Source organism: Diadema antillarum, unplaced genomic scaffold (assembly GCF_040938485.1).
Source record: "Diadema antillarum isolate AM-2024a unplaced genomic scaffold, OU_Dant_1.0 seq00000889_RagTag, whole genome shotgun sequence".
Taxonomy (NCBI): Eukaryota; Metazoa; Echinodermata; class Echinoidea; order Diadematoida; family Diadematidae; genus Diadema; species Diadema antillarum.
The window spans coordinates 1698074-1712941 of record NW_027271753.1 but is presented as its reverse complement, the minus strand read 5'-3'; the positions used below and the strand labels follow the sequence as shown (position 1 = coordinate 1712941).

Genomic DNA, 14868 nt, shown 5'->3' with positions numbered 1-14868 from the left:
ATCTTCTATTCTCAATCCCCCAAAAATGTATAATGCCTCCTTCGACACCTCATGGCAGAAGCTTAACCTGTTGAGGACAGGCTAATTTTACCACAACACGTGTTTCTCCCAAGACACTTGTCCGAATATACTCGGGACTCATCCTCAACGGGTTAAGAAAGAAAGGGGGAATGGTCTTGCAAGGATGATCATCCTAAACAAAGTGCACGATAGCATATTCCCCCTCAATACCCAAATTTTTCCATTTTGCGGACAACATCCATACGTTGGAAATGTTTAATGACAAGTTTCAACTCTCTGCATGTCTCCAGCGGCCGTTTTTGGCTGATCCAAGTCAGCAGCTCTTCCGTGTGGTCCTCTTTTTTGTGTTCCATGTACCTGATCATGATAGTGTCCATCCCGTAGTGGTGAGCTATGTCTTTCCAGTTCATACCAGTCACACAGTCTGGGTCGAGCAGAACCGTCAGTAACTTCCTACACTTATGGTTCATCTCAGCGATGGTGCAATCTGCAGGTTCTTTCTTCTTCTCCTCTTCCAGATCGATGGTGTCACGTGACAACAAGATTTTCCTCTCTGATGCTCTGAATGACTGTTCATAGCCTTTAATTTGAATAGAGAGATGATATGTATTAAAGCATGAATTATAGTCCAGTATGAACAGCACAATACATCATATCATAAGTGTGGGACTGGGAGTAATTTGTTACAAAGACTATCATACGCACCGTGGGAAGATACTGCAGAGATTCAATGCACACTAACTGTAAAGCATTATCAGTCAATGTATTCAAATCACCCAAACATAACATATACCTAAGAGCATTTACAGGTTGAACCGAACTTTATAAAATATCTTCTTGCAGCACTGAATGCCGTGGCTCTAATTGCACTTGATTACTGTAAAACAAGAAATGTTCATACAAATTACGCATTCAAATTTTGCAGATTTCGCCAGAGCCAAGATTCAAGAAATTAACATGCAGGCAAAAGTTTCTGTCTACACATGTCTATGCATTGAATGTTAGAGGCAACTTGCGAAAATTTCATGCCACGAAAAATTGAGTTTTATAGTATAGACATCAATTATGCACATACAGTTTACATGTTAGAAGTTCCTGGGCACCTGAAGGTCACCGTAATATTTATGCCCCTTTCAGACACTTCACTTGTGGTCTCTGGGAGTGGTGATATCTGCATGAACAAACAGGAGTGCTCCTGGGCCCACCTGTGTGTATAAACGGGGTATAACAAGGTTCTTTTTATCTTGTAACTTACCCATTCCATCCCTGTTCTTCACACTTGTTCCAGCTGGCCGAGACCTGAAGTTTGAAGCCACTTCCTGATTGGGGAGACTCTGGAAATCTGGAGAAAAGTGACAGAAGGGATAGACTACTTGTCAAATCTGGTCCTTGAAATCATATTCGAAGGTTTGATGATGTGTCTCCTTGTTATATATTCTGATACCCATCGCCAATGATTCATAAAGCATTAGAAAAAAAAAAATTGTCATTTGAACCTTGCCTAAGTCATTAATTACCATTATTAATTTCAGTTGCAAATATTAAAATCTTCAATCTCTGAATTTACTACTGATCGTAACATTGGCAATGAGCATAAATGAATTAATAAAATGCCTCTAAAGATAATATCTCCACACTATGACCAGTGTTGTGAGGGTTTCAAGTCACATTTCATAAATGACAACCTGTTACTACACTGGAGACAATGAGAAACTGAATAGTTACTGCAAATACAAGTAGCACAGCTATACTATAACTCTTTTTATTTTCTTTGTGGACACCAACATTATCTCCTTGTAATGTCCAAGAAAGAAATTCTGAAATTGGCAAGCAGAAAATTTGCAGTAATAGTTACCTCTGCGGTCCTCTTGGGCGAAAGCATTGACGCTTGGTGTATTGATGGCATAGTGTGGCTGGTGGTCATTGCTGATGTTATAGGACTCAGATGAGCACTGTACAATCGGAGGGTCCCTAGAGCCTGACAATCTATTTGTGGCTATCGACTCCAAACCAGAGAAGTGAATCTGCTGATCACCGATAGATGCACCTGCAGTGACAGTAGGCAACGACATTGGGAACTGGCTAGAAGTTGTGGAGGACGGGAAGGGAACAGCACAATCCTTGGCCTGACTGCCATACGAGAGCATCTGGGAGGAGGGACCACTAACAGCTGATGACACATTGTCCATGTTATCTCTTCGTGGGAACTTACAGGCAGTTGGCCTCTGGTTCTGGCCTTCTGGGTCAATAGACATGCTCCTCTGTGGGGCGGAGGTTAGGTAGCTGCGGTCTGATCCTAAATGAGATGCCATTTGGTGCTCTGAAGGAAGAGAGTGGAAACCCTCCTGATTGGTGATCCTTGCTGTGTTGTTGAGGTTATATCCTGCCACAGGTTCAACAGTCAGATCTGTTTGGCGTGTTACGGGCTCGTGAGAACCAAAAGGCCGCACAGAAGAAGAAGGGAGTGAGGTCATAGAGAGGGAAACATTGTCGGCAACATACCTAGAGCGGCCCAGAGATGACTGAGCTGAGGTTGCCTGCCTGTACATCATCCCAGACCCATTGGGAGAATCACCAACTCCTGTCAGTGCAGGATTTCCTCCAGGATGGATCATCTGTTGTGGAAAGGAACCTCCAGGTGATCCTCCATTCCCAAGGGTTTGACCTTGCTGCATCATCCGCTCAATGAGTGAGTCACTGTTGGGAGCAAACTCGGCTGGACCACCACTCCAGGATCCCCCATCGTTGGTGATCACCTTTGACCTTCCCTCTCCAGAGCTACACATCCCGCTTGACGCCCCGGCTGCCTGGGTGGGCAGAATTGGTGCTCCTGGACTCTTTGCTCCGTGATACTGCAAACTGTGGGAGTGAAACCCCGAGGGCAAGAGGCGTCCGCCTTGCTCGTTCTGGTTGCAAGGGTTTCCAACAATGGTACCCACGGGCCCCTGGCCCAGATCTTGGTACTGACGCCGACATCCTTCTTCTGATGCCAAAGCCCTCGGCTCACTGATGTGGGATGATCTTCGATCAGCAGAACTCTGTCTCTCTTCGCCTTCATCTTGACAGGCTTTGGGAGATGGCTGCTGGTCTCCTGCATCTGAATATAGTGCTACAGGCTTTGTTGGGACTTTCACTGGCATACCTGTAGTGGAAAAAAAAAAGTGTGTAGTTCATAACACCAGTCTCCTCTTTCTTTTTAATCAATAAACAGAGACTCAACTCTTGATAAAGATGCAGCAATCTGTACGAATGCATATCCAACAGAAATATATACTGTTATTCAATCAAGAATGGAATGCTGCATTAGCCAATGAATTTTCAAAAACTGTTTTGCAACTATTAGTAAAACTGCACAATTTCAAAACTTCCTTATCCTTATTGAATGTTGATCAAATTTTCAGGACTGTGTGTATGTTATTTCACAAAGTCTTTGGAGACAAACTTTTAACTGGTCCAGAATTGCCCTTTATCAGTAAAGAATGAGGAAGGGAGGATGCCACTTACTCCATGCAACCTTGATCCGCTCCACCAGATTTTTAAGATCAATACTTCCATCCTCGTTCACCTCGATGGGCACAAAGCCGAGCCCCATCAGCTTCTGGAATTCATTCTTGATTACATACTCGTTCACGCCAAGGCATAAGTGAACAAACACTTTGCCACCTCCGCAATTGATGAGCAAGTCTGGAAAAGGACATTGACAATAGTCACTTCACAGTATTGACATAGAATCCCACATATCTGAGTTTCACCAACTGATTCTGCAACAAACTTGTGCATCTCAAACATTCATCAAATCTTTTTCATGTGACTGTATAGGAAAGAAATCGAACACATGGTAAAGGAATTTAGAATGTTTTTGTCACGATGAATAATGAAAATTTTAAAGATATCTGAACTCTACGTAATTATACATGTAACAGGCAAGTATTCACAACATGTTCACAGGATATAAGATGGTCTTCAATTGCTCTACTACACAGTAGAGATTTAGAATGGTCAAGATGATAGTTCACGAGGAAAGTTTTATCCAGCAAATTTTAAAACCAATCTGTATAGAGCCACTTCTTGATAATGCAGAGATTTTCCAGCATTTTTCCAGCATTAACAGAATCAGTATCAAAACGAGATTACTACCACTCATTTTTTGGTAAATCAGAATAAAGCGCAAAAAAAAAGAAGAAAGAAGAAGGAAAAAAAAAAATGAGTCAACAAAATGGCAGATTTCCATTAGGTACCTTCAGGGTACCCAAACTGCATCATTTGCTCTCTTACTTTCAAATATCCCCTTGTCTGATGACTTCACCATCATGTCAAGAAGCTTGGGACACCACACGACCACCCCAAGAGTGTTGGGCCCATCTTTCTCGATCACCGCCCGCACTTCACTCAGCACAATTTTGGCAATGATCCCAGGATCCGCTGCATAATTGTTTTAATGGAAAAGAGTCAACCCAATGGTTCACGTTAATGTCTAACACCGCTTCTCTGTACATAGAGTCACTACCCCTCCAAGTTATAAGTATCGTTCGAAAATACAGATGGAAGGCGGAGGATAAGTTGGAAATTGAGGAAAAAAAATGGCTAAAATTAGAAAGCACTGAAAAGTATCTACATATTTCTACATACTCGGGTACTAACCAATTACATTTAGCACTAATTTTGCATTGTTAAGCTGACTGCATGTTCTGCAAAAGTCTTAAGTGAGTCCTGCATGCATGCCATACAACACAGCTGGGAATGACCATCAAATAAGATAAGATTCACTATATATTTGGAATATTAACCTACAATTCCTGTATGAATGCACTTCTCAATTTCCCTACTGAAGACTGCAGATCACATGGGGTAACCACATCCAAAAAAACATGAATAAAGGGGAATTTACCCCAAACATACATGTGGATTCAGTGGATGTCAAAATGGTAGAACACACCAGTGTACATTGCAAAAAGAAAATAAATACATAAATTGCACTATCCGTTCAAAAGTTTTGAATCTTGTAAGTGTCAATGTGGCTCAGTGAAATCCACATACACATGAAAATGTAATTCTGTCAAACTTCCTTATAAGTTACCACTTTTAACAAGATGAATTTGGCAGTCCCCATTTTTTTCTCATAACTGCATTTAAAGGAGATGGCTAGTAATTGATCAGTGGGAATCAGTGGGAATGCTGGGGGATGATTGTTCCAATTCTTGTGGGATTCATTTAGGCAGGGCTCGACACTAACGGTGGCCCGGAGGCCCGGGGCCACCAAAAATGAAAGTCGGGCCACCAAATTTCAAAAAAGGGCAAATTTGGTGGCCCGCCTCGGGCCACCAAAATTTTTTGAAAAGTATGTCAATAAATTCGCAACTTTCTGCGCCGGAAATCAGCAGTTAAATTTGTTTAAAGGATGGATGAAAAGGACTGAATGAGTGCCTGAGAGTGAGTGTTGCAAGTTTGTTGAAGTTTATTTATGAGTAGATTATGTCTAACTTCTAACTCTTACTATCATAAAACTTATATATTTGACTCATTAAAAAAAAGGACTTTTAACGTTTTTTATTGTTTTTTTGGGGGGGACACCAAATTTTTCTCTCGGGCCACCAAAAATTTGAAATTTAGGATTTTGGTGGCCCCATTGGGCCACCAAACAAAAAAGTTAGTGTCGAGCCATGATTTAGGAGTACATTATGCATATATTGTTGTGTGAAAATTATTTGCTTCAGAATGGTCTCATATTCTAGTAATGTGCAGTTTAATGTTTCCAGGTTAGCATGCCTGTACAGTGACGGGGCGATTAAACTGCACATTACTTGAATATATATGTGACCATTCTGCAGCAAATAGTTTTCGTATCACAATAGATATACAATGTACTCTTAAATGAATCCCACAGTGATTGCAACAATCATCCCTTAGCATTCCCACTGATTCCCACTGATCAGTTACTAGCCATCCCCTTTAAGTGATCTCTTTTTTAGTGCATTTACAATGTGGTACCGGTTATAATGAGGTAAAATCAGCAGTCCTGGAGACCTCGTCTGGACAGGGTTTCCCTGTGATGTGGTAAATTCCCCTTGGAGCACAATTCTTCTGTCTAATTACATATAGAATTTCATGTGGATCGAACTATTCGGTAGTGAAAACATCATATCCACAATATGCAACAGGCACAATTAGAGGTTAGTATTCCATCCTACTATACCTACCTGCAATTCCATGGTACAGTTTGTACTTGATTGTCTCCTCTAGTTCAAAGCCATCTTCTAATTCGCGACCAATTTCACGCACTGCTTGCTTGGCCCCTCCATGGACGATGTGAACTGAACACAAGCAACAATGATCATGGAAACAGACATTATTATTCTGTTTGTGTTTATAAATGTTCCATTCCTGTGACTATTGTATAGTATTGCATTTCACTGTCTCATTGCTACATTCTCACATTAAAAAAAAAATCCATAAATTCCATCTGACATTGGAGGTCATATCCCAAGTTTGATCATAAGAATACTGTACTTCAATTATATCTCTGGAAAAAAAAGAGAAGTTTATAACAGCTCACAACCTCGAATCCAGTTTCATGACCATGCTCAATTAGCAACTGACATGACTGTGGGTCAGAATTACAAGTCATAATATGCTTCTTGCTTTCGAGTGAAAATATTCCTTCATTAACTCCATCTTGTCCATTTTGGCTGTTCACTTTAATATGCTTTGTTCAGACCTATATGCATATAAACAAATAAATGATTATGTAGTGATTCCTTTTTTTTTTCTGTGGTAGTAATGACAAACAAGAAGCACTGTAATGTCATGGAGACCACATATGAAATCGTTGAGACAGCATAGTTGATTGAATGCCAGAAACCTGCTATTCAGGGCCCCATTTCATAAAAAGTTCATAATGATGATAGCAACTCTTGCTGGAATGGCAGTTGTCATGGTAATGACAAGAATCCAGCTTCCTGGTTGGCTGTTGCCATGGGAAGTTGCTAAACACCTTTTATGAAAATGGGCCCTGGTGCGATACCTCCTTAAGAGTTCAAACAGGTGTGGAGAAAGATTCGTAATTTCATGGACATCATTTTTCAATATGTTTACAAACATTTTACCAGCTTACATTATCACTGGACATTCCTTACTGAAGTTAAAGCTGGAAAATGACACTTTCAGCAAAAGTTCAACAACTTCCGACCGTTGACCTTTGGGCAATTTGCCAAACTGTAATCAGTGCCTCTTCATCTCCCGTAGTGTAAGGTACTTGAGACAAGTATTGGAGAAAAATATGCAAGCTGCAGGAGATGGGCAAGCATTTTAAATTCTCTGACTGACAACAAATTGTCAGTCATGTTTGCATTGTACGATCAGATCGGTCGCATGACTATAAAGGCAACCGGGTCATATGACCAGTTGCATGACTCGCCACCGCACACTATATGATCAGACCACACAGCTAGGCTTACGACTGTTCTGGCTTCATTAGTACATTATACTGTAGCACGATTGGCTGAAAGTTCACAACCAGTCCTGGAAATTTGACATGTCAAATCTCTACAACTGGCATTAAGACCCAGTCACATGACTGGAAACTGGCAAGGCTGGTGACGTCACACTTTCGGTCTTCAAGGTTGTATGATTATGACCTGTAAATTGTGGCAAAGTTGTGAAGTGTGCGGTAGCCTTTATTCACATCAAGACACGCTATCAAAACAGTCTCTTGACATCAAAATTCACTACACTACATCTGAGGGACAGGGTTTTGCCTCTTACAAGAGGGTATGATATGATTACACACAACATTGCTCAGCTAGACTTGGGAATCCAATCCAAATCAATTGGGTTGGGTGGCAGATGCCCTACCAACATAGCCAAATCACTGTCCTATTATGAGAAACTGTGACGCACCATTTTCCACTTTTAGAGTTGTCTCCTCTTGACTCGAGACATCCATATCTCCAGGAGGTTCAGCATCTGTGCCTGTCAAGATAGATAATTTTTCAAGAACAAAAATAAGTAAATCAATAAAACCATATTACCATCCACGAGAATGGTGTGATGATGAGTGATAATGCTTCACTGGTTGATTTTAATCAGCTCATATCCAGTCCAAGAAATCATTTCTGTGCTTCGATGCTATACCTGTTTACTACCTGTAACTTTCATTCGAGTGTTTCATAAGGAATGAAAATGTCTCATTCACTAGAGCCCTAAATTGGTCACATTCAGTTGCTCATTTGCATTGTAGAATCATTGAAAACCTTTAAATCACTAAATCCTAAAATCATCTTTAAATTGGCAACACTTTTTTTTTAAAGAGTAAAATTCAGGCTTCTACCTCAACTTTGCAAACTTTTGTCAGATCTGATTTTTGTACAGATTTATCGAATTCAACCAGTTCTGTCTAATCTTTCTTGAATGAAGGACACGCAGTGAAATTCACAATAGGTGGGTCTTCACCAGCTCGAGCTCGAAAAATAGCCCGCTATTTCTGATCCAAAGAATTAGCCCGATCAGAAAACAGCCTGCTAATTTTGCAATGAAGAACGAAATAGCGCGCTATTCTGATCGGAAAATAAACCACCAAAATCTTGGACTTATTTGCAGAATAGCCAGCTAATTTGCAAAATAGCATGCTAATCTTAACGCGTCTTCATCAGCTCAAGCTTAAACATCGGCACTACATGCGTTGCGCACCACACAGGAACGTAGGCAGTCGAGTTGGAGTGTGTTTGCACCGGTACCATTCGTTTCAGTGAGCACGTGCCAGCATCGAGCTTATTTTAAACCCGACCGTGCCTGAAGCTCGAGCTGGTGAAGATGCGATTGCACATTTCAGCTGACTTCGGGCTTATTTCTCTGATCCCCCATAAGCGTGCTATTCTTCAAGCTCGAGCTGATGAAGACACACCTATTTATGGACCACAGATTGACAACATCTGTAGAAAAATAACCCCAGCACTCAGTGGGTCAATCATGTCATAAGGCCCATTAGCATCATGAAAGGGTGGACAGACACTCCCTCCCCCCCCCCCCCCCAAAAAAAGAAGACATTTTCATTATCATTACATGGCACTCCCATTGTAACAAAATTATTGGGACAAGTAATTATATATCATAAGCCAGCATAAAACCACAAGCCTACAACACTGAAAGGAGTTTTATGTTCTTGTGTACATGTATATTGTGGCTCACTTATTGTGCACTTACACACAAAATGAGAAGCGGAATGTAAGGAACATTAATTCTTTCATATGACTCATTGGGAAAAAATGACAAGTCATGATGATGACAGGTTTATGGTATTGTGAAATATGTCTGAGAGAAATATTGCGTGGGCGCACTCGTTTTGTGGAATGTGGCCCTTAAAGTCTTGAATTGGGCAATTCACTACCTTGCCACTGCTTGAGGATGGCCTCAGCATCCAATGGTGTTGTACTGCTCTGTACTGCAGGCTGGATTTGTCTCATGCGATTGACGAACTTTGCGGAGAACACCTCGCTGACGATGGGCTTCGACATCATGTCATCTTCTGTTAACAGCCAGGCAATGCGATGGTCCACACTCGGCCGACTTAGATCCTCCAAGATTTTCTCTGTAGCAGAAGTGAAATTACATCACGAAACTGCATAATTTCTAAAGGAGATTTTTTTTTTTTTCAGTGAATACAGACTGCAGCATCTCAGCCACACAACAACTTGGATATTGGGTATACTGAAATCTACATGTTGTATATAAAAAGACATTTGATTAACAATTGTTAGAAGGGTGTTGAAATACGTAACCAGTGTATAAACCCTGAATGATACGTCTGCATATAAATCCATCTTAGTTTTCCTCATAGCGGTTCATTTTTCAGACGTGTAGTGGGGGAACTGGCAATAAAAGCGGTCCTCTGTAACATGTGAAGCTGTGAAAACCACAACATAATCTAATGTTGAAACACAATTGATCAACTAATAACAGGGTTTTCTGAATGTTCCTTTGTCCAAAGCTCATCTCATAAAACAGCTGAGAGGAAACACTGTATCTACCATCTTGGCCATTTGAACGGAATATGAATTTGAAACGATACGCAGGACTGGATATTGACAGTGCCCACATGTCTTGTGCAAGCTCACCAAAGATGTAATCCTTCATTAATTCAGCCATAAAATTCACTTTGAAATATAAAAAAAAAAAAATAATAATAATCTGCATCTGCATCAGAGACATGTGACCCAACACCTCAGTATCTAAGGGAAGTGACAAACTTTGAAAGTGCATTGTGTCATTGTTGTTTTTATGAGTCAAAATAGTTGAATCATAATCAAACTTTTAAAGAGAGGAAATTTCCTAATGCAAATATACAGGCAACTCTTATTATAAGGAAGTCCCAAGGACCAGTAGTTTTCTTGCATTATATCCAAATTTCATTATATTGAAATTTCTTTGAGAGTAAGCTGAATACTTGCAATAATCCATAATATAAATAATGGAAACAATTTGCCAGTAATAAAGAAATTGGATGAGAGAGCATAAGGTGTTCATAGATTCTTTGGCAAACAGCTTGTTCTGTGCAAGCATGTCAAAAAACTCACCTTCAAACTGTTGAGTCAGGATTTTGTTGTTTTTCAAGACCTTGCAGAACTGGTGTGAAAGCATGACGATACCTCTGCCATCACCTTTCTGAAGTGAATTTACCATGTTTAAAATCTCCCTTGCAATCTCTTCATTCGGCTCTGCAGGAATATAACAGATTGAGCGAATTTTTCTCCACATCACTAATTTGCAAAATCTACAAACCATAGAAATTTCACTGATGTGGTACAGACTGACACGAATCCACTCGTTGCCTGCTTATCCCAGCAAATCAAGTCACTGTCTGGCTGGTACATAGGCCACTAAATGCTGTTTTGGGTAAGGGTAAGAAGTGTGCTGTTTAAAAATGCCATATTGTGATATGTCTCAGCATAAAAGCTAGTATTGCGAGGTGCCCTTAGAACAAATGATACACCACTCCATCCTCGCAAGGACTTTCTTAAAGGAAAATCGACCAAAGACAATGACAGATGCTTTGATAAAGTTGACACAAGATAAAGAAAGTTATGAAATCTTCAAGTTTAAAGGGATGATACAGTATTGCTTTTAACTTTTTGTGAGAAACCATGAAACCACTCATAAAATAGTACAGAGCATACCATTCTAAGATGAATTCAAAGTTTATTTGATGAAAATCGGTTTTGGAATTGCTGAGACATCCAAAAATAAAGTAAAATAAAGCAATCATAATAAAAGGTGGGTCCCACCTTTTACTAGGATTGCTCTATTTTGTGTATCTCGGCCATTGCAAAACCAATTTTCATCAAATAAACGTTGAATTCCTCTTGGAATTACATGCTCTTTCATGGTTCATAAGAGGTTCTCATTATCTCACCCAAAAATGTTAGAAACCTGAAGTTAGGTCTCAACTAAAACTATACGATCCCTTTAACAATATAAGCCAGTTCACAGCTAGAGAGTTGGATATCTGTGACATCATTTTTCTTGAGGTCATTGCAGACAAAATCATGGCTGTGTGTGAATGGGACTTCAGTTACTGCTCCAGGCACTATTATCTATTTTCCTGATTAACTTTGATTGTCAATGCTGTCGGCTTGAAATGGAATGCTATGTCATTGATTGCAATGGTCTGTTTTGTTCTGTGTTTTTTCCTTACTCTCTCTTTTCCACATCTGGAATTCGCAAACCTGTGGAAAATAAATCATCCTCTGTTCACATGAATGCACACAGTATTGGCTTTGAACAACAACAATGAAGAAAAGATTATCACACCATGAATCTGTGAGGGTATAAATTGGGTATGTGTACCTATTGAATTTAAAGGGATACTTGACCATTTGCAGATGAAACAAAAACCCAGCATTAGTGCTTCAAAATAGTTCTAAAATGTGAGTTAGGGATAGGAACAACCAATGTAAAAATTAGAACAAGTATAATCTATGTTAAGTATGGTTAAATATACAAAATGTGAACAATAGTTATAATAAAAATGTTTCCAGACTAAACCATCTACAGTTATGGTTTAATGAGACAAATAGTGATATCTCCTTATGTTTTAGGCTTTATTGCAAAACAAAATGTTATGGTAGGATGTTTTGTGATACAACTGACCTACACATATGCATCAAAAGTGATATCTTGAACATTTTTTAAAATCACTGTTCCCAAAGGTAAACAGGACCTTTAAATATCCTTATCCCACATTGCATTTACTGTTTGCACATGCACACAGTGTGTACACAGGTTCTGAAGCTCCAATAGCAGTTGCACTAGGGTTAAAGTCTGCATAGTCTGAAGAGTAAACAAGTGAGCACTCACTGTCTTTGAAATTCCGTTTATACGTCACTTTCTCAATTTTGAGGTCATCTTCGATCCTTTGTGTCACTGGGCTGACCACTTCACGTATTTCCCTTTCGCCATGGATCATGTAGACTGGAAAGAAACAAGAAATATTACATAAAGTTGCTTTGCTAAATCAAATTTACTACCTGTTAGAGCTGAAATACTATGACAATCAAACAAGACACATTCCAAGACTTATGGTACAATCTGATCAGCTCAGAAGAGCAACCCTGAATAACCAAAGAAAATGCCAAGTTTTAACCTATTGAGGACAAGCTGATTTGGTATACCATGCATTCCTCATAGACACCTGCCTGGGTACACTCGGGACTAGTCTTCCATGGGTTAAACTTTGAAGTGAGTTTTGCTTGGTTCATCTGAAGTGCATCCAGATTACATACTACTTTTAGAGGAACGGAACATCAAAATGACCAGAAATGATGACCTTCAAAAAACAGCATGGAAGCAAAGTGTTCTTCCTACATATCTCCAGCATTTTCATCATCAGGCCATGTGGATCATATCTATTCTATCAGGTTTATTGGTCATAGAGTGCATCTGGAGTACCGGTACTATGTACAAGGTAGATGTATGTTGCCTTTTGCATTACATCATGAGCCAGATTAATACATATCCCATCATTTACAGATTGTAGTCTCACCATGTGCTGATTTACACAACTACATACCCTAAAATCAACATTTATAGTAGACCATTCTAATAGAGAAATCGAACTACAAATTGGTCAGTCCTTACGCCCATAAACTCTGTAGGACATCAGATATAATTTATACAAAGTTGTGTATCTATCCTTGTAGAAATCATATGAACTGGTAAGCTATCAAATTTTCCTTTTGCAGAGCCAGAGAAGTTGAGGACCCAGAGCCAAAAGTCTCAACAGACTGTAGTTCACTCAGCCATTACTTATCTTCTCTGATTTAAAGAACTGGATACAAGAATAAATCAAAATGTGCACCTCGATTAACAAACGACACAGCAATGATACTGAAACTCTCTAATATGAGAGAGCATTTGGTAATCATACATACATGTACTTAAACGTATTGAATGGATGGAGTTTACACAAACAGGGAATTATCAAAATCAGACGGGGATGGGGGGGGGGGGGTGGTTGATTCACAAAGAATTTCACTCGATTGTAAAAGTTAAGATCTACTTAAAATTGTGGTATGCGTGCTGTGTGTGTCTACAATGAATTTCCAACATCCAAATGAAAACTAAAATTGTTGAGATTTTTACATGCAGCCATGAATTAACGTACAAAATGAAAGAGATGTCAAAGGTACATTTTTTTTTCTGTAAATTCTGATTTTAAAAAAAAAAAATCCAACCATATACCCTGCCATATATGAACATTCAATGAAACTGAACCGTGAAACCTACGGCATAACAGAAATTCAAGTCAATCTTAACTTTTAAGAATGACTTGGATTCTCTGTGAAACACCCCAACTGAACACCTTTATTTGGCTTTTCAATACCGAACCATCGTAATCAAACATCATAGTATTCATACTTCGCAGTAATTTACAATCTCCATCTTTAACCAGTCCTCTGGCAGTACAAAACCTTGACCGACAAGTATGTCTAAGGTGAAAAACTTCTCATTTATAAAAATGACATTTGCTGGGTCAGTTGTTTGCTTCTTAAAGGAGCGAAAAACTGACCCAGCCAATGTCATTATTATAAATGAGAAGTTTTTCGTAGAATTAGACATACTTGTCGGTCGATACGAAACCCACAACAGTGTGACCTTAAGACGTTTAAGCGCAGTAAAAATCACAAATGCAGTACGTTTCTTCGCAGTATTTATGGTGCATGGAAAATAGGGGTTTTTTTATATCAAATTCAGAGTGACCTAATTTTGACCACTAACGTTACTTAGGCACTAGGCGAGACTACAGTCTACAGACAGTATTCACCTCATCCCCTCTGTAACTCCCGCCAATGAATCTGGATTCTGGATGTTATTGTTCGGGCCTTTGACTCAATTGAGTCCAGCAATGACTTTGTTTGTCTCAATTTCACAGTTCGTGATGTCACTTGACTGAGAACCAAAGATAACGTTGAAACGGAATATTACCTATGCGATAACTGAAGAGGATTTGACGCCATTTTGTTTAATGCTGCGTGCCTAGGCTAAATCTACGTAAAAATTTACGGTTGCAACGTACAGTTTAGTTGTCCAAATGTTTCGTGCTAGTCACTCAAAACAGGACTCACCCTCAACAACTATAAAAGTCACAAAACCCCAAAACTTACCAGGGTCGCTTGACACTTTGTCTCGATAGCTATAGCCATCGGCATCGGTTTGATATGCCATCACGATTTTTCCGGTTGCTTGGTGCTAGAAGGTTGACAATCGTCAAGTCAAATTCGTCACAAAAAATGCAGATTTTGGAATCTTTCGTTCGCAACGCAAAGTGTAGGATACCAGATATCGCGTACGTTCGGA

General features: G+C 39.5%; 1 protein-coding gene across 1 annotated transcript; it reads right to left on the bottom strand.

Moving 5' to 3' along the window:
• Positions 1–224: 224 nt before the first annotated feature.
• LOC139740898 (uncharacterized) lies at positions 225–14868 on the bottom strand. The gene is made up of 11 exons (XM_071651483.1): positions 14676–14868; positions 12370–12483; positions 10590–10730; positions 9404–9604; positions 7918–7989; positions 6219–6332; positions 4297–4443; positions 3526–3705; positions 1877–3163; positions 1277–1363; positions 225–601 (listed from the first exon to the last, which is right to left on the bottom strand). The coding sequence occupies exons 1-11, from the start codon at positions 14734–14736 to the stop codon at positions 225–227; spliced, it is 2781 nt and encodes a 926-aa protein (XP_071507584.1). The 5' UTR covers positions 14737–14868.